Source organism: Protopterus annectens, chromosome 5.part1, assembly GCF_019279795.1.
Source record: "Protopterus annectens isolate FY-2018-M chromosome 5.part1, PAN1.0, whole genome shotgun sequence".
Lineage (NCBI taxonomy): Eukaryota > Metazoa > Chordata > Ceratodontiformes > Protopteridae > Protopterus > Protopterus annectens.
In genome coordinates this window covers 754,633,451-754,651,695 of record NC_056736.1, presented here as the reverse complement: position 1 = coordinate 754,651,695, position 18,245 = coordinate 754,633,451, and the positions used below count along the sequence as shown (strand labels likewise).

At 45.1% G+C, this 18,245-nt stretch overlaps 1 protein-coding gene across 1 annotated transcript in view; it reads left to right on the top strand.

Moving 5' to 3' along the window:
* Positions 1–18,245, top strand: part of LOC122803271 (diacylglycerol O-acyltransferase 2-like) — a 624,533-nt gene that overhangs the window by 440,900 nt on the left and 165,388 nt on the right. Inside the window, exon 6 of the mRNA XM_044072861.1 lies at positions 16,817–16,991. Coding sequence (XP_043928796.1) covers positions 16,817–16,991 — 175 coding nt within the window. The remainder of the gene's footprint in view (positions 1–16,816; positions 16,992–18,245) is intronic.

Here is an 18,245-nt window from a genome sequence, read left to right as displayed (position 1 = left end):
TCGCAGCGTGTCACCTTTATAGGCGCCAAGTTAGACACCGTGCTAATGAGGGTGTTTTTACCACAAGAAAGAATTCAAGGTTTGCAACAACAGGTATACGCGTTACTCCCTCTGAAAAAAGTGAAGGCAAAACGGTCCTCAAATTGTTAGGGACGATGGCTGCAACAATTATGCTGGTTCCTCTTGCGAGGCTACACATGAGGCTCCTTCAGTGGCTGCTCTTCGCCCAGTGGTCGCTACAACATCTTCCGCTTTCTCATCTCATAATGATCACAGACAGGTGCAAGCAAGATCTACGCTGGTGGCTTTACACTAGCAACCTCAGTGCGGGAAAACCCTTTGTCCCATCCCCTCCTATTACCACAGTGCCCACGGATACCTCCCAGATGGGGGGGGGGGGCATTATCTTGGCAGGACAGTCCAAGGCACGTGGCAGGAACGCGCGATACATCTGCATATCAGTATCTTTGAGATGACAGCAGTGCTACTAGCATTGCAAGCACTTCAGAGCTTTCTTCCTCTCGGGACAATTGTGATCCACTCAGACAATATGTCGGTGGTATGGTATCAGAACAAACTGGGAGCAACCAAGTCTTACCCCCCCCTCTCGGGACACTTGTGATCCACTCAGACAATATGTCAGTGGCATGGTATCAGAACAAACGGGGAGCAACCAAGTCTTACCCCCCTTTGCAGAGAGGCCATTCGAGTGTGGCAGTGGGCAGTGTCTTCCCCGGAATGTGCATTGCTACAAGAAAACGTTGGGAAGTCCAATGTGATCGCCGACAGAACAGTCAAGTTGCGGAGCAGATTTTTCACAGATGGGGTCAGCCTTGCTGCGACCTATTTGCTAGTCCCCTCAATACCAAGTGCAGCAGCTACTTCACCCTTATCCCCCCCTCAGGGAGAGTCACCCAGGGATGCTGTAGTTCATGATTGGCCCTCCGGTCTACTTTGCCTTCCCACAGTTTACAACTTTGCATCCAAATGGACTTAATGAAGACTTTAACTGGAAAATTTTGGTCAGATAATTAATACTTTTTAATAAGATGATTGTTTGATTGACCTAATTAATGTATTTGACTTGTATATAAGATGAGACTGTTTCATTTTTTACCATACTCCTGGAAGGCTAAGGCCGAGACGTCAGAGTGCAAAGCTTTTTACAGAATAAATCGTGTTTGGTGAATCCTGCTTGTTGTTTATCACTACTTTGCCTTCCCGCCTGTTCCTCTACTGACCAAGGTTATTCAGAAAGTGCAATCCTTGGGAAGCAGAAGGATTCTGATTGCTCCACACTGGCCTCGTCAAATTTGGCTCCCCTTTCTCCATCCCTGTCTCGTGGATGCCCCCTGGATTCTGGACCCACTGCCAGATCTACTGACTCCTATGTCAGGGCAGTTGCATCTCTCTATTCAGACCCTCCAGTTGACAGCCTGGCTGCTCCACTTCCATCACTAGTCAGGCTTCATCATTTTTTTCCGGAAGTGGTTCATATTCTGTCTTCCACCCATAAGCCTTCGACCAGAAAGATTTATTCCAGTAAATGGAAAAGATTCTCCATCAGGGCTCATGCAAGACAAATTGATTCTTATACAGCTCCAGTTTCTTCAGTTCTGGAATTTCTCTCCATGCTTTTCAATCGGGGGTCAGCAGCCGCAACCATTAAAGTCCAGTTGGCAGGTATTTCCTTTTCACATTGCTAATGAACCCAGTGTAATGACGCATATACTTTATAAGGCATTCTTGAAGGGTACTATGCTGCTTCACCCTCCAGTCTTTGACCTGGTCATGCCTTGGGACCTAAATTTTCATAGGTTCATAGGTTCATACTAGGCTATCTGCCCGAGGGCATTTATAAGCCTAGCCATAGTTTTGTGGCTTACGCCACCCCTTAGTTTGGAGAAACTATGCCCATTATTTAGCTGTGCCTCTGTCGAGCAGTGACACTGAGGTAACCCCTGGGGTGTATCTGCGATCTCCCATCCATTGGTCAAGATTCCTCTTGAACGGGGCCAGCGAGGTGCTCTGCCTCACATAAACCGGGATTTTGTTCCACAGCATAGGGAGTCTTTGGGTGATGAATCTAATCCTCCAGCACGCCCTATTAATAACCGTGTCGAGGTTTAAGTCACCCGCCCTTGTGGCTCTGAGGGATCTAGATTTTTTGAGATGAAGCATATTCATCAAATCTGGGTTTGACATGGCCTTGTATGTCAGGCACAGGTCACCTCTGAGTAAGAGGTACGCAACTGAATATAACTGGAGTTCTTTCAGTCGTGCAGCATAAGACAGATTTTTGAGACCCTTTATCCTTTTGGTGAGGAACTTTTGTGGCCTCTCCAGCTGCTGCAAGTGTCGGGTCAGATACATTCCGAATGGGGCATTGTACTCGATCATTGGTCTGATGAGTGATGAGTATAGGGAGACTATGACTTCCCTTGATCTAGATGTGAATCCCTTCATGATAAGGTGGGCAATGTAGAAGGTCTTCCTAACTACTTTAGCAATATGAGTGTCGAATGAAAGGCTACTGTCAACTTGGGTTCCCAGGTCCCTAATAACTTCTTCTGTGTTCAGGGGATTGCCACCTATATGGTAGCTAGGGGTAACCTTATTTTCCCGAAGGGTATGACTATGCATTTCTTGGCATTTAACTTGAGTCCATGGCTCTGGCACCAGTTATCCGTTTCTGTGAGACCCTTCTGAAGGATATCTGTGTCGGATGTGTTCTCAACTACGGCGCCCAGTTTGCAGTCATCTGCGAACTTGGTCAGCCATAACCCTCCTGTGTTTGCTTGTACTTCAGAAAAGTAGATGCCAAACAAGAGTGGGCCCAGGACTGAGCCCTGTGGGACACCACTTGTGACAGGCTTAGAGTCTGACATGGCGCCAGCAACTCTGACCCTGTGGGTTCTGTCACTCAGCCAGTTTGCAACCCATCTTGTAATGTATGGGTTTACATTTAAGTTGATGAGTTTTTCAATGATACCCGAGTGGGGTATTGTATCGAAAGCCTTCCAGGTCTAGGTAGGCTGTATGGACTGCCTTTCCTCAATCAATGGCCTTGGTGACTGTTTCAAAAAAGTCAACCAAGTTTAAAAGGCATGATCTGCCTTTGACAAAACCAAACTGGGTTGGATCCAAAGTCTGCAAATTCCCTATGTCTTTATTTATGAGATCCATTATGATCCTTTCCATGGCTTTGCAGATCAGGCTTGGCAAGCTAATGGGGCGGTAATTTCCAGGGTCGGTGGAGGCACCGCCTTTGTGGAGTGGGACCACAGTCGCTGTGCGCCACTCCTGGAATGCGTATCCGGAGGTGAGACTAAGATTAAACAGCTGTCCTAACTGTGGGTTTAATTCCTCATTGAGTTCATGGAGCACACAGCCGGGGACACCATCAGGTCCCATGGATGCTGTGTTCTTTGCCTTGGAGAGAGCAGTTCTCACCTGAGCGTTTGTGCTACAATATCTCACTTCGTCCCCTTTTGAGACGGCAGCTACTTGTGAATTGAAATATTTGACTTGGAAGACCATCTTTTTGGTAGCCATCACTTCAGCTAGATGTGTCTCGGAGCTCCAAGCTTTCAGTCAGACCGCCTTACTTGATATTTCACAAGGACAGGGTTTCCCTCAGACCAAACCTGTCCTTTATGCCAGAAGTGGCTTTGGTTAGTAATCTCAACCAATCCATTGAACTGCCTGTATTTTTTCCAGAGTTTTCTAATAAGGCAGAATTTAAATTTCATTAGCTGGATGTTCACAGACAGTTGCATTTTTATTTGCATAGAATGAAGGATCTTATTAAATCGGATCAGTTGTTTGTCTCATTTTCAGAAAATAAGATTGGATCTCCTGTTTCCAAAGTGACCTTGTCTAGATGGATCTCTAGTTGTATTTCCTTCATTTATGGCTCAGATGGTAAAGATTTACCATTTAGAGTGAAGGCTCATTCTACCCAATTGATGTCCAACTCTACAGCATTTCAGGCCAGGATGTCTATGGATGATATTTGTGCTGCAGCTACATGGGCATCTCCTCACACCTTTATCCATCACTACAAATTGGATTTGGTATCCAGAGGCAGATCTTCCTTTGGTTCCACAGTGCTCAGGAGTATTTTCCCACTGAACCTCCCAGGGTTCAGGTGCTGGGAACGCTGTCCCACGGTTAATAATGTAGGTGAGGTTAGATTACGTAACATCAAGAAGTTATGTACTCACCATAATGTTCGATGTATGTAGTCCATCTCGCCTCACATTCTTACTTACCCCCCCCCCCCCGCCTTCCCCCATCCTGGAGGACCTAGAGGTTAGGTCTGGTTTCAGTACTCCTTTTATTGTTGGAATGTTCTTCCTTCTCTATGTGTTATATGTATGGAGGGTGAGTGATTGAGCTTGCAGCAAACAAGATCTGGGGAGAGGGAGCAGTGCAGCATGGGATACCTCTTATCCCAGCCAATTGAAAGACTTCGAGCTAGAGTATGGCCGAGTTGGAGCCAAGGTTCGGCTCCGAACTCACAGGTAAGAATGTGAGGCGAGATGGACTACATACATCAAACGTTATGGTGAGTACATAACTTCTTGTTTTTCTGATGGGCATTCCTTGTGTGTGTACTGCTTGTGGTCAGAACATCTAAACAAGCAGTGTGACATCTGTGAAGCCCTCAACCTAGGACTCTCACAGACAGAAAAAAAAGTTGATTTTGAAAGGGATGATACCCTCCACTTTCTCTCAAGCCTTCTCTGGGGTCCAGCCTTTGACTTCATCCAAATTTAGGGACCATAGAAAGAAGTCCAAATCAGCTGAGGCTTCATCCTCTTTGGAACTGAAAAGTGCCTAGGTCGGATCGGACTTCACCAATGCCTCAAAAATCTTCGAATCCAACAAAAATGGTGTTCCTGGATCCTAAGAGTGAGAAGTTTTTGGATCCAAAGTCCTCTGGTCCGAAACCCCTTTCTCAGACTGCCTACTCACTGTCATTGGATCCAGTACCATCTAGGGTGCCACCTCTTTCTGGAGAGGTGCTGTAGACCTTTGTCTATTGTGTCCTCCTGCTCTTCCAGAAGTCTCACTGAGGCAGATGTGGCAAGGATGGTGAAGGAACTGGTCACGGAAAAACTTCCAAAGAATACCCTTATAGTTTCTACCCCATCAGATCAGCGACTTCCACCGATGTTTACTGCTCCTCCTCTGAATCGATGTGTGGGATCAGAGTTGTAGGATCCAAGTGCTCTAGGCCCATCTGTGTCAGATTTGAAGAAGCTGATCTCTTTGGATCAGTGACTCTAAGTTCGTCGGCTCTGACTTTTTCAGGTTCAGACGGCTCTTCGAGCCAGGGTTTCCACGTTGGATCCGAGGGGATTCAGTCGACTCCGAAGTTCTCGGAGCCTTCCGTCTATCTCTGAGCTTCAGCATTTAATAGTTCGGCTCTGGCTTACTCCTCCGGTGGGGGTGGGGGTAGGGTGCTGTCAGATTAGGGATTTCCTCGCTCTGCTCCATTCTCCTCCCCCGGGAGGTCAGCCTTTGAGGTGGTGGAGGGTCTTCTCTGTATCTTCAGATCCGGTGGGTCCTTCCCGCTCCATTCCACCTTTACCACACAGCTGACCTTGTCACATGATCATCACCACTCTATGCCAGTGGGACAGCCTGTCCAAAGCTCCCAGTCTGGGATTCTTGCCTCTTCCGATACTTCCTTGGGCCATCACACCGAGGAAGTCCCTAGGAAGAAATGGCACAATGGTGCAGTGGTTAATGTTGTCTCCCCTCAACAAGAGGTTCTCTGGTTAGTTGTTTGCTGGGGTGCCTTCTTTACGGAGTCTGCATGTCCTTCCTGCATTCGTGTGGGTTTCCTTCAGGTGCTGCGGTTTCCTCCCACATTCGAAAGACTTGCGTCTGGAGCATTTCTCCCCAGGCCTTCACTGAAAATAGGCTCTGTCCTAGTCGGACTTTCCCTGTCAACAAATGTTAAATAAATAAAGAAAAAAGTTTTAAACACCTGGACTCACCAGGATTTTCACTTCCGATACAAACTTTGATGAGGGAGAGGGGTCTCCCAAATCACCAGCCAATAATGTCTCCTTTGGAGATGTCCCTGAACTCTTAAAACAAAAGTGCTGTCCAAAACCCGTCTCCTGAAGAGTCTGTATATCTGGAAGCTTTCAGGACTGGCCTGTCTGCCTCCTGGGTACCCCCGCCTGCCGACGAGTTGGTAGAGTTAATTTGTTGAAAGGCTTGGAAGGAATCTGACTGCCGAATCCATCCGCAACAGACCAGGTAAAATTATGGCGTCTCCAGTAGAAAGGCGGTGTTTGAGTAAGGGCATACCAGTTGATGCCACGGTTGTGGCAGCAGCCACCAAAAAGGAGCTTGCTGAAGAGAGTTTCTGTCCACCCTCCAATAGGGAATCTAGGGAAATGGACAGGTTTGGGAAGAGAATGTACACGTCAGCAGCTATTGCCATAGATTTGGTGACTTGTCTAGCCCACTTCATGAGATTGCAAAGGGATCTGCTCGGCAAACATTCCAATTTATTAGCAGGAACCAATACTGAAGAGGCCCAAACATCTGTGGCTCTTTGGTTGACTACCTTATAATAGATTGTGAACTCCTCCATGAGGCACATCTCCAGCTCAACAGAAGGCACCTCACGGGTGATAGGTTCAGACATTTCCATCAGGAGGCACACCTGGATGCGCCCGTTTGATTTTGTGGAGGCTTTCAAGTCGTCTTTCGTCACTGCTCCATTTTGACAGATCTTTGCTTTTCGGACCCATGGTGAAAGAAACACTCTCCAGGTGTATAAAAGATGGAAAGACCTTGTCTGCTATTGGAGTACATTTTTCGACCCCCCCCCTCCCCCCCCCATGAACCTTTTCAAGGAATCAACGGGGAGGTCGCAAAATGTGCTTCAAAAAATTTCGAGGTCCATTCCATTCCAAGATACACGTGGAACTGGTTCTTCCATAGGCAGAGGGGGAATGATAATGGAAGAAGATGCCCTCATGGCAGAGGAGGCCTGCAGCATACAGAGTCCAGAGGTGTTTTCTTTGACCGGTCCTATCAGCTCTCATGAAAGGAGGCCTGATTGTCATCTTCTGGAGGCAGTTGGGGGTTGACTTTCCCTGTACCATACGGTCTGGCTAAATATAACAAATGACACTTGGGTGCAGAGAATTGTTACCAGAGGATACACCATATCATTTTTCCTCCCACCCCTATCGATAATAAAGCTCCCCAATGTTCCACCCAGTCAGACGGAGCCGGCAACTCAACAGATTTGGCAATTGCTTGCAAAAAGTGTCATCCAAGAGTTTGCACCAGACCAAATAGAATCCAGATCTGGAACATAATCAGGGTTCTTTTTGATTCCAAAGAAGCCAGGGGACTGGAGACTGATTTTGGATCTCAGTATGCTAAACAAGTCTGTCATGCATACCACATTCCAGATGGTTATGGTACTGTCTATTCTAGCCTTTCTGGGAAAGGACAACTGGATTTGCTCTGTAGACCTCCAGGACGCATCCTATCACATAAAGATGAACAGATGGTCCAGGAAGTTCTTGCACTTCTGAGTGGTAGCCAGTCGCTATCAATTCAGAGCATTTCCCTTTGGTATTACCACAGCCGCCATGATGTTTAGCAAATGCATGGCAGTGGTAACAGCACATATAAGGCTGCAGGGAATGTGAGTGTTGCCATATTTAGGCAACTGGCTCATCTCTGCCCCAACCAGGCACCTGTTGGTACAAGTAAGAGACCAAGTACTAAAAATTTGCTTAAATCTTGGAATCATCATAAATCACAGCAAGCTGAATTTGTAACCCACCCAGAAGCTGGAGCTTCAACACACAATCCATTTGTACTCCTTCCAGAAACCAAGTCAAAAGGATCATCTGCAGTACGAGGATTTTAGCCAGAATAGTTCTGCAGGCTCTAGGTTCAATGTCTGTAGCCATAATCCTAGTGCCCCTGGAAAGGTATCTTATGAGAATTTTACAATGGATGCTGCAGATACAGTGGTCTTTTTTCAGTCACCCTATGTCTGCAGTAAGAGTGACCCAAATACGCAAAAGTTAACTCTTATAATGGATGCAGCCTTGCCAGCCCCAACAAGGTCAATCATTCATATTTCCTCAGCCCAAGGCCATAGTGTCCACAGATGCTTTTCAGATTGGGTTGGGGGTGGGGACGTTATCTGGGGAAGACAGTCCAAAGTGTTTGGTCCCCTGAAGATGCCAGTCTGCATAATGGCATTCTAGAGATGCGAGCAGTGCTTCTTGTGTTGCAAGCACTCCCAAGAGTCTCTCCCTGTCAGGACAGTTGTGATTCAAACAGACAGTATGTCAGTAGTTTGGTACATCAACAAACAAGGAGGACCCAGATCTTACCCCCTGTGTCATGAAGCTCTGAGTGTGGCAATGGGTGATGGCCTGCAATCTCTTTGTGGTGGTAATGCATATTCTGGGGAAGTCCGGTGTGATAGCAGACAAACTCAGCAAGGTCCATCCTGTTGCCTCATGAGTGGTCCCTCAACCACAAGGTGGTGGAAATTATTTTCTGTCATTAGGGTCAGCCTTGCTGTAATCTCTTTGCATCTCCCTTAAACAACAAGTGCAGCAGCTTCTTTGCCCTAGTCCCCCTGATGGAACTACCAAGGAATGCTCTTCTCCATGATTTGCCCCCCCCCAGTCTGTTATATGCCTGTCCCCCAATTAACTTGATCCCCAAATTGCTCTTCAGTCTGGCTGCTTTCTGTAGAACAGCCATCCTCATTGCAACTTACTGGCCTCGACGAGTGTGGTTCCCCTGTCTATGGCCTTATCTTTTCGTCTCCTCCTTGGATTCTGGATCCAACTCCAGACCTTCTGTCCCATCCAACAGGACTGATTCACCCAGACATTTCAAATTTCAGACCGAGCACATAGTTTCTCCAATTCCATTGATGGCCAAGCAACCTATGCTTTCTTCCCCAGTCTGTTCCATTTTATTATCGTCCCATAAACCATCCACCAGAAAATTGTACAAAAGCAAGTGGAAATGTTTTGTTTATTGGATGGAGCAGAATCACATGGATCCCTTTACAGCTCCTATACATTCAGTCCTTGAATTTCTAGCTGGATTGTTTAATGAAGGAGCAAGTTCATCTACGATTAAAGTTCAGCTAGCAGCAGTTTGAAATTTCCATCTGGGATTCCAGAATTCTTCTTTGTCTTGCTCAAAAATTTGTAAAGTATTTTTTGAGGGGTACTGTGTTGCTCAGACTCCCTCGGGACACAAGTCTAGTACTACAATCCCTGGCTCCTTCTCCTTTTGAACCTGCAGCCAGATGTGATTTAAAATGTCTGTCTTGGAAGACTGCCTTTCTGGGTGCTATAACTTCTGATGGGAGAATATCAGAACTTCAAGCTTTAACCTGGAAATTTCCTTACTTAGCCTTTCATAAGGATAGGGTTACCTTGCGTACCCGTGCTTCCTTTGTACCGAAGGTGATGTCAGTATCCAGTATTAACCAGATCGTTAACCTCCCTGTGTTCTTTCCCAGTTTCAGTAACAAAGGGGAGTACTTGTTTTACTTGATGTGCATAGGCAGTTACATTTTCACTTAATGTTGTACAATGGATTTAAGGAAATCAGACCAGCTGTTTATTTGCTTTGCACACCATAGATTGGGGGAAGCAATCACTAAAGTATCTATAGCCAGATGGATAATGGAGTGCATTTTCTTTGTATACAAAACATTGAATATTCCCCTCCAGAGACATGTAAAGGCTCATTCTACTAGATCTGTGGCTACTTTCACTGTATTCCTGTCTAGAGCTTCCATGGATGGTATTTGTGCAGTTGCTACTTGGTCAAGCGCACATACCTTTGTCAATCACTACAAATTGGATTTGGTAACAGTGACCTTTAGTTTAGCTGTTCTCAGGAACATCCTTACATAGGGCCCACCCAGGACTCAGGTAGCTGGGACTCTGTCCCATATGTTGAGGATGAATGAAAATTGACAACATCAGAGAAAGAAGCTCCGTTCTTACCATAACATTCCATCTGTGTTGTCCATTTTCATTCATCCTCAACTCCCTACTCTCCTATCCCCTATCCTATATAAATGAGGACACATCCAACACCTCATCATCCTTAGGTGTTGAATGTCAGTGATTGCAGTTTGTATGATTTCCTATTTCTTTTTCTTTACCAAGTTATATGTATTATCTGAGGGGAATGGGGATCAGAGCATTATGGGTAGGGAGGAGCTCAAGAATTTGTAGGCTTCCATGAGCTGAAATAGTGGCCAAGTCAGATTAGAGAGTTGGATCAGAGTCCCATATTTTGAGGATGCATTGGTTCCCTCTTCTCCTGCATTTAGCCAAGAGTCCACAAGTTACCTCACAGGGTGGACCTTCTCACACAAGGGAAAGGAACTCTCATCCATTCCCCCTTGTCTACCCTCCACTTGACAATACGTGCAATGTGGTTTTAATTTCTTTTAGACACCTGTTCTGAGGACATGCCAAGGGTCCTGCAGGAAGCCAGGAAAACCAGTACCAGAAAATCATACTTTTCCAAGTAGAAGAGATTTTCACTTTGGAGTCTTTCATGAAACCAGGATCCACTATTGGTGGATATCCCCCTGGTTCTTTCCTATTTGTATGAATTGCTCAGAGCTGGCTTGGCCTACTCTTCAATGAAGGCCCATATGTCAACTATTTCTGCCTGTCTGCCTCTATCCCCCTCTAGCTAGCAGATTTGAGGCTAAACAATTTCTTAAAGGTGTCCTTCACATTAGACCTCCCAGGAAACCTATCCCTCTTCCCTGGGATCTTAATTTTTTACTCAAAAAGCTGACTCTCTCCCTGTCGAGCCAGCTTCATCAGCATCCCTACAACATTACTCCTTGGAAAACTGTACATCTCCTAGCTGTAACTTCAGCCAGACATTTCTGAGCTCCAGGCTCTCATGGTCTCTCCTCCCTTTTTGGCTTTCCATTAAGACAGGGCATCCTTGCATACCAACCCTTCTTTTATGCCCAAGGTAGCGAACAAACACTCAACCAATCCATTCATTTACCTACCTTCTTTCCTTCTCCACAAAATTCTACTGAGAAGGTGTTGCACACCCTGGATGTGCATAAGCAACTTGAGAAGACCAAATGTATTAGGAGACAAAAAGCAGGTCTGATTTCCTATCATCGCAGGGATCTGGGATTGCCTGTTTCCAAGCAGACTGTTTCTACTTGGATTTCTAAGGCTATTTTGTTCTGTTATGTGTAGCATAGTAAGATGCTGGCTTCTTCTGTAAAGGCCCATTCCGCTAGGGCTGTAGCTTAATCAGGTGCTTTCTTCGAGGGATTAGACACTAGCTCTGTTCTTGAAGCGGTTACATAGACTGTGTGCATAACTTCACTAAACATTGCAAACTGGATGGCATTTCTAAGTCTAAGGCAGGGTTTGCCAGGGCTGTACTCCAGCGCTCAACTCCTTCTTCCTCCACCTTCTCATGAGCTTTTGTAATCTCCCACTGCAGCAGAAGAATAGAAGCATATAGAATAGTTGCATAACATCTTACCATAACGATAGATGTCGTTATCTGTGTTGCATTATTCCAATCCCTCCCTTCTCCCTGCTGGTTTGATTCTTCCCTTGGATGGTCATACCATACCTTCCATAGGCTGGTTGCCTCCTGAAGCTTTCAGTTCTATGGTAGATGCGTGCGTACTTGGCTGACATATGAGATCAGCCTACTTCCGATGTACCACACATCCTACAGTAGTTAGACTTTTGTATACTGGCCGACATTGTCACCTACAGCGGAGAACTCCTTCATGTTAAAAATACTGCAACAGAAAAGAGAAGATCTGTCATTATGGTAAGATTTTACACACTATATTCTTTCTGTTCGCTGCCTTGTTTTACACTTGTTAGCAGTCAAGGAGAGGTGTGTGAATTTTACAGGCTGATGCCTGTGAAATACCCTGTGTCTCTGTCTGTGGAAGTTTCCTGTAGCTAGTATAACAGCTGTATGCATACCTTGGTTATCCATTCACTGGTAAAGGAATGTTACGCATTCTTCCATATCCTGTTTGTGGGCCATACTGGTCTGCCATTGCGTGTATAATGTGTCAGTCCCCTTAAAGGTGACTGTGGAGCTGCTGTATTAGTATCTCAAGTTTTATTTATCATTTGTTGTCCAACTTACTCCCCCTAGACCAGTGACCTCTTTTCAATGGGAACCAGAAGTGGTATTTATATACCTAAGGGAAATTTGGCAAGGGCACCTGACATCTTCTTGTACTCTCTGATAGGTTCTTTAACATTCTGCTGAGCAGGTTCTTTAACATTCTGCTGAGCTGCCACCAAATTAGGCAGATGGTGTCTATGTTTAAAGCCGCACTGCAGTATCGGTGTTGTGTTGGCTGATTACACTCCTGCTGCACTGCAGTGTCGGTGTTGTGTTGGCTGATTACACTCCTGCTGCACTGCAGTGTCGGTGTTGTGTTGGCTGATTACACTCCTGCTGCACTGCAGTGTCGGTGTTGTGTTGGCTGATTACACTCCTGCTGCACTGCAGTATCGGTGTTGTGTTGGCTGATTACACTCCTGCTGCACTGCAGTATCGGTGTTGTGTTGGCTGATTACACTCCTGCTACACTGCAGTATCAATGTTGTGTTGGCTGATTACACTCCTGCTGCACTACAGTGTCTGTGTTGTGTTGGCTGATTACACTCCTGCTGCACTACAGTGTCGGTGTTGTGTTGGCTGATTACACTCCTGCTGCAGTGTCGGTGTTGTGTTGGTTGATTACACTCCTGCTGCACTGCAGTGTCAGTGTTGTGTTGGCTGATTACACTCCTGCTGCACTGCAGTGTCGGTGTTGTGTTGGCTGATTACACTCCTGCTGCACTGCAGTTTCGGTGTTGTTGGCTGTATTGCTTTTAGTTACATTCCTGCTGCTGGGTGGCCAGAAGTTGGGCTGGTGTGTAACATTTGCTCTGTTAATCATGCTGCTGCCCCAGCATTATTGTTTGAATAGACAAAGTGTGCGCCTTTATACACGGACAACTGATGAGCATGATTTTGTAGTTGACTGATCAGCAGCCTACTTTCAGTGCGTAGTTGCCTTTTATTATGCAGTCATTAGACTGTAAGTAGACCGGGGATGGGGGGGTGATAAACTCCTGCTCCTTGTGTAGACAGACATTTTGACAGTGGATCACAGAGCAGGATGTTACTTATGCTTTGTAGGAAGATGTAGTGCTGCTGGTAAACTCCTTGAGCTGCAGTGCCAGTCCGATATACATAGGTTCATACTAGGCTATCTGCCCTAGGGCATTTATAAGCCTAGCCAGAGTGTGTTTGGCTTTCGCCACCCATTTTAAATGAATTTTGCTATGCCCTTTTTCGAGGTTAGTATACTGTGCCTCTGTCTAACAGTGACACAGAAGTGATACCCGGGGTAAACCTACGATCTCCCATCAACTCATCAAGATTCCTGTTGAAGAGTCAATGAGGGACTCTGCCTAACCTGGTCTGGGATTTTATTCCAGAGTGAAGGGAGCTTCTGGGTTATGAATCTGTCCCTCCAGCATGTCCTATTTATTTCAGTGCTGAGGTTCAAGTCTCTCGAGCACGTAGCTCGATGGGATTTGGATTTTCTGAGGTGCAGCATGTCCATTAATTCTGGGTTGGACATGGCTTTATATGTCAGGCACAGATTGCCTCTGAGCAGGTGGTATGCCACTGAGTAGAGCTGGAGTTTCTTTAACCAGGCAGCATATGGCATCTGTTTGAGCCCTTTGATCCTCTTGGTGAGGTACTTTTGGGGTCTTTCCAGTTGCTGCAGGTGTCTGGTAAGGTACATCCCAAAAGGGGTATTGTACTCAATTATGGGCCTGATGAGGGATGAGTAAAGAGGCACGATGACCTCCCCTGATCTAGATGTGAATCCCTTCATGATTAGGTGGGCTATATAAAATGTTTTTCTAACCACTTTGGCCACGTGGTTTTCAAATGAGAGATTGCTATCAACTTGGGTCCCCAGGTCCCTAATTACTACTTTCGTACTTAATGGATTACCACTTATGTGGTAATGTGTGGGTACTTTGTTTTTGCCAAAGGTGATGACTATACACTTTTTGGCGTTTAGCTTGAGGCCATGGCTCTGGCACCAGTTGTCTGTTTCTATGAAGCTCTTTTGGAGGATGCTTGTGTCGGCTGGAGAGTCGATTATGGCGCCTAGTTTGCAGTCATCTGCGAACTTGGTCAGCCAAAGTCCTTCCGTGTCGGCCTGTACCTCCGAGAAATATATACCGAACAAGAGAGGTCCCAGGACTGAGCCTTGTGGGACGCCACTTGTAACTGGTTTGGAGTCTGACATGGCCCCAGCAATTCTAACCATATGGGTTCTGTCCTTGAGCCAGTTTGCAACCCATCTAGTGACATAGGGGTTTATATTTAAGCTGGTGAGTTTAATGCTGAATGTATGACTACAGTGGTTTGCATTTCACATAAAACATAATTCTGAAGTGTAGCTATACACTTATTGAGGCTAGACCACATCATTAGCATTACTGTATTTGATATGCATGCCAAAACTGCAGCTCGCAGTCCCTGGGCATGCAGAGACTCAGTTGGGGAGCAGAAACTGCAGCTGAGGAGTGCAGTCTCTGTGCATGCTGAGACTACAGCTGTGGAGGCGTCCAGTCCCTGGGCATGCTGAGACTGCAGCTGTGGAGACCTGCAGTCCTTGGACATGCCAAGACTGCAGCTGGGGAGCCGAGACTGCAACTGGGGAGGCATGCAATCCCTGAGCATGCCGAGACTGCAGCTGTGGAGGCATGCAGTCCCTGGGAGTGAGATTACCCTGGTTAAATATAAACTACATTTAATGTACTAAGGTCTAATACAGACATAACTGAAATACACAAATCACAGAAGGCATACCTGTTAGTGTGCTAGGTAGATGTACAGTGGATATAAAAAGTGTACACATCCCTGTTAAAATGCCTGTTTTTTTATGATATAAAAAATGAGACCACAATAAAGCATTTTGAAACTTTTCCCACCTTTAATGTAACCTGTACGATTCAATTGAAAAACGAACACATCTGTTAGGGGAAAAATATATAAAAAAATAAAAAACGTACAATAAGCTGGTTGCATGTGTGTGCACACCCTTAAACAAATACTGCGTTGAAGCACCTTTTGATTTAATTACAGCATTCAGTCTTCTTGGGTACACACCTACCATCAATTAGAGACTCTGATTAACCCCAGATAAAGTTCAGCTGTCCTAGTAGGATTTTCCTGACATTTATTCAGTTGCCTGCTACAGCAAAAGGTACGATTCACAGAGAGCTTACAAAACATCAAAGTGATCTCATTGTTGAAAGGGATCAGCCAGGAGAAGGGTACAAAAAATTTCCACAGCATTGGATATACCGTGGAACACAGTGAAGACGGTCATCAAAAAGTGGAGAAAATATGAAACAACAATGATGTTGCAAAGAACTTGACATCCCTCCAAAATTGATGAAATGCCAAGATGAAAACTGGTCAGGGAGGCTGCCAAGAGACCTACAGCAACACTGAAGGAGCTGCAGGAATTTCTGGCAAGTATTGGTTGTATACTACATATGACAACCCTCCATATGTCTTGGCAATGGAGTAGGGTTGCAACATGGAAGCCTTTTCTTACACAGAAAAGCATCCACGCCTGGCTAAAATTTGCAAAACATACATCAAATCTCCCAAAAGCATGTGGGAAAATGTGCTATGGTCTGATGTGACCAAGGCTGACCTTTTTGGCCACAATTCCAAAAGGTACGTTTGGCACAAAAACAACACTTCGCATCACCAAAAGAACATCATCCTCACAGTGAAGCATGGTGGTGGCAGTATCATGCGTTGGGGTTGTTTATCTTCAGCTGGAACTGGGGCTTTAGTCAAGGTGGAGGGGACCAAGTACCAGTCACTTTTGGCCCAAAACCCTCAGGTGTCTGCTAGAAAGCTGAAGATGAAGAGGAATTTCACCTTTCAACACAACAATGACCCCAAGCATACTTCCAAATCAACAAAAGAATGACTTCACCAGAAGAAAATTACAGTTTTGGAATGGCCCAGCCAGAGCCCAGAACTAAATCCAATAGAAAATCTGTGGGGTGACGTGAAGGGGGCAGTGCACAAGAGATGCCCTCTCAGTCTGACAGATTTGGAGTGCTTTTGCAAGGAATAGTGGGCAAATATTGCCAAGTCAAGATGCATTCTGCTGATAGACTCCTACCCTAGAAGACTGAAGGCTGTAATCAAGTCAAAAGGTGCTTCAATTAGTTTGTGTGTGCACACTTATGCAACCAGCTTATTGTACATTTTTTATTTTTTATATTTTTCCCCTAACAGATTGTTTTTCAATTGAATTGTACAGGTTATAGGTCACATTAAAAGTGGAAAAAGTTTTGAATTGATTTATTGTGGTGTCATTTTTTATATCACAAAAACTTGCCTTTTTACAGGGGTGTGCACACTTTTTATATCCACTGTACACCTTTGTAATGTGACAAAAGTCAGAGCATTTACAACATACTGTAATTCATTGGTTGTACTTACTAAAGTTGCTATATTTTTTCATGTTTGTTATCTTTATTGAGTAACAGACCACAGTATCATGATTAACATTTACAGTAATTTGTCATTGGGAAATGTTATGCAGTTGAGACTTGTGCTCATTTGACTGTTTTATAAAAGATGTTCGTCAGTACTGTTCTGCCTGTGTGCTTGGATCTGTTTTGGATTAATGCAGCTGCTTTTATTGTAGGCATATGCCCTGTGAACCGTGACACTCTCGACTACATCCTCTCCAAAAGTGGCACTGGAAATGCTGTTGTGATAGTTGTTGGTGGAGCTGCGGAATCACTGAATTGTACATCCGGGAAAAACTGTGTAATCCTGAAAGAGAGGAAGGGTTTTGTGAAGCTGGCACTGCAGCATGGGTAATAAATGGTTAAGATCCCTAATTTTCTGTGATTACTAAGGTTGAAAGTAGTAAGTGGATTTCGAAGTATTCCCATTGTGTTGAGGAATAGTTGTCAGGAAGCTTTGATGCTTGTTGCTTATGCTGAGGCCGCCAAGCTCTTTCAAAATTACTTGTATGTGTATATATGTGTCGGTTCTGTCCTCTGAACCGAGTCGGCCTATAACAAGCTCGTGCCAGCCAAAAAACTCTTGAGCTAAGCTTTGCCCATAGCTCCCCTTTCCCTGTTAACTCAGACCTCGTGTGCCGCATAGATATCAAGCTGTCTCAAGCCAACTCTCCGGTAAGTACTATAAAACTTTATTATTCTTAAAACCTTTCCAAAGTTTTATTACTTCTGTAATTCCTTATCTCATTAGTTGCTAAACGTTTGCCCCCTATTGAATGCTTTTCTTGCTTTCCTTACCAACTTGGTCATCTCAGTACCATCGTTGATACAGGCCTTCCCACTCTCTACCTTCGTTCCCCTTACCTCTTGAGATGGTCTAAATACCATTGTTGGTATTTTTTCCTTTTTACCTTTCTTCTCTTTTTAAAAAAAAAAAGCAGCTCTTCTGTTTTTCCTCCCTATTCTGTCGATATGTAGAGTGTGTACTTTTGTCTTTACTGTTTTATAGTGAATTTTGCTGTAAGTTCCCGCCATATCTGAAAAGAAAGGGACAGCAGGTTTTAAACAATGCAACCAGTGCAGTCGCAAAATGCCTAATTTGGGCACTCATTCATCATGTGTTTACTGCCTGGGTATTCCGCACCTCTCTACCCAACCTCCATGCGAAATTTATAAAGGGTTCAGTTGTCATACCCTAAACGAGCAGAAGAATAAGCTATTAAAAGGCTTTTTAAAAACTCCTTTTTCAGAGGCTCTTTCTGAGTCAGAGGGCTCAACCCTTCCAAAGAAAGAACACAAAAGAAGTCACTCCGTTGCCTCTTCACCATATGCTAGTGACAAAAAGTCTTCCGAGCCAAAACCAAAAGTCCCTAAATTGGCACCATCCTCCCACCACTGTGCCGTCCTCTGTTCCAAGACCTGGATTATCCACTTCAGTGACACTGCCTCCGGCACCAGCCACGGTACCGATAATGTCCACTGTACAGACCATGTCTTTATCTTCCATCTCAGTCGCATGCTATTCGCCACCAACAATAGTACACCCAACACCGGTCACCTCCCCTCTCCCTATACATCTCACTGGTCCTGAGACCACGGTGCCAA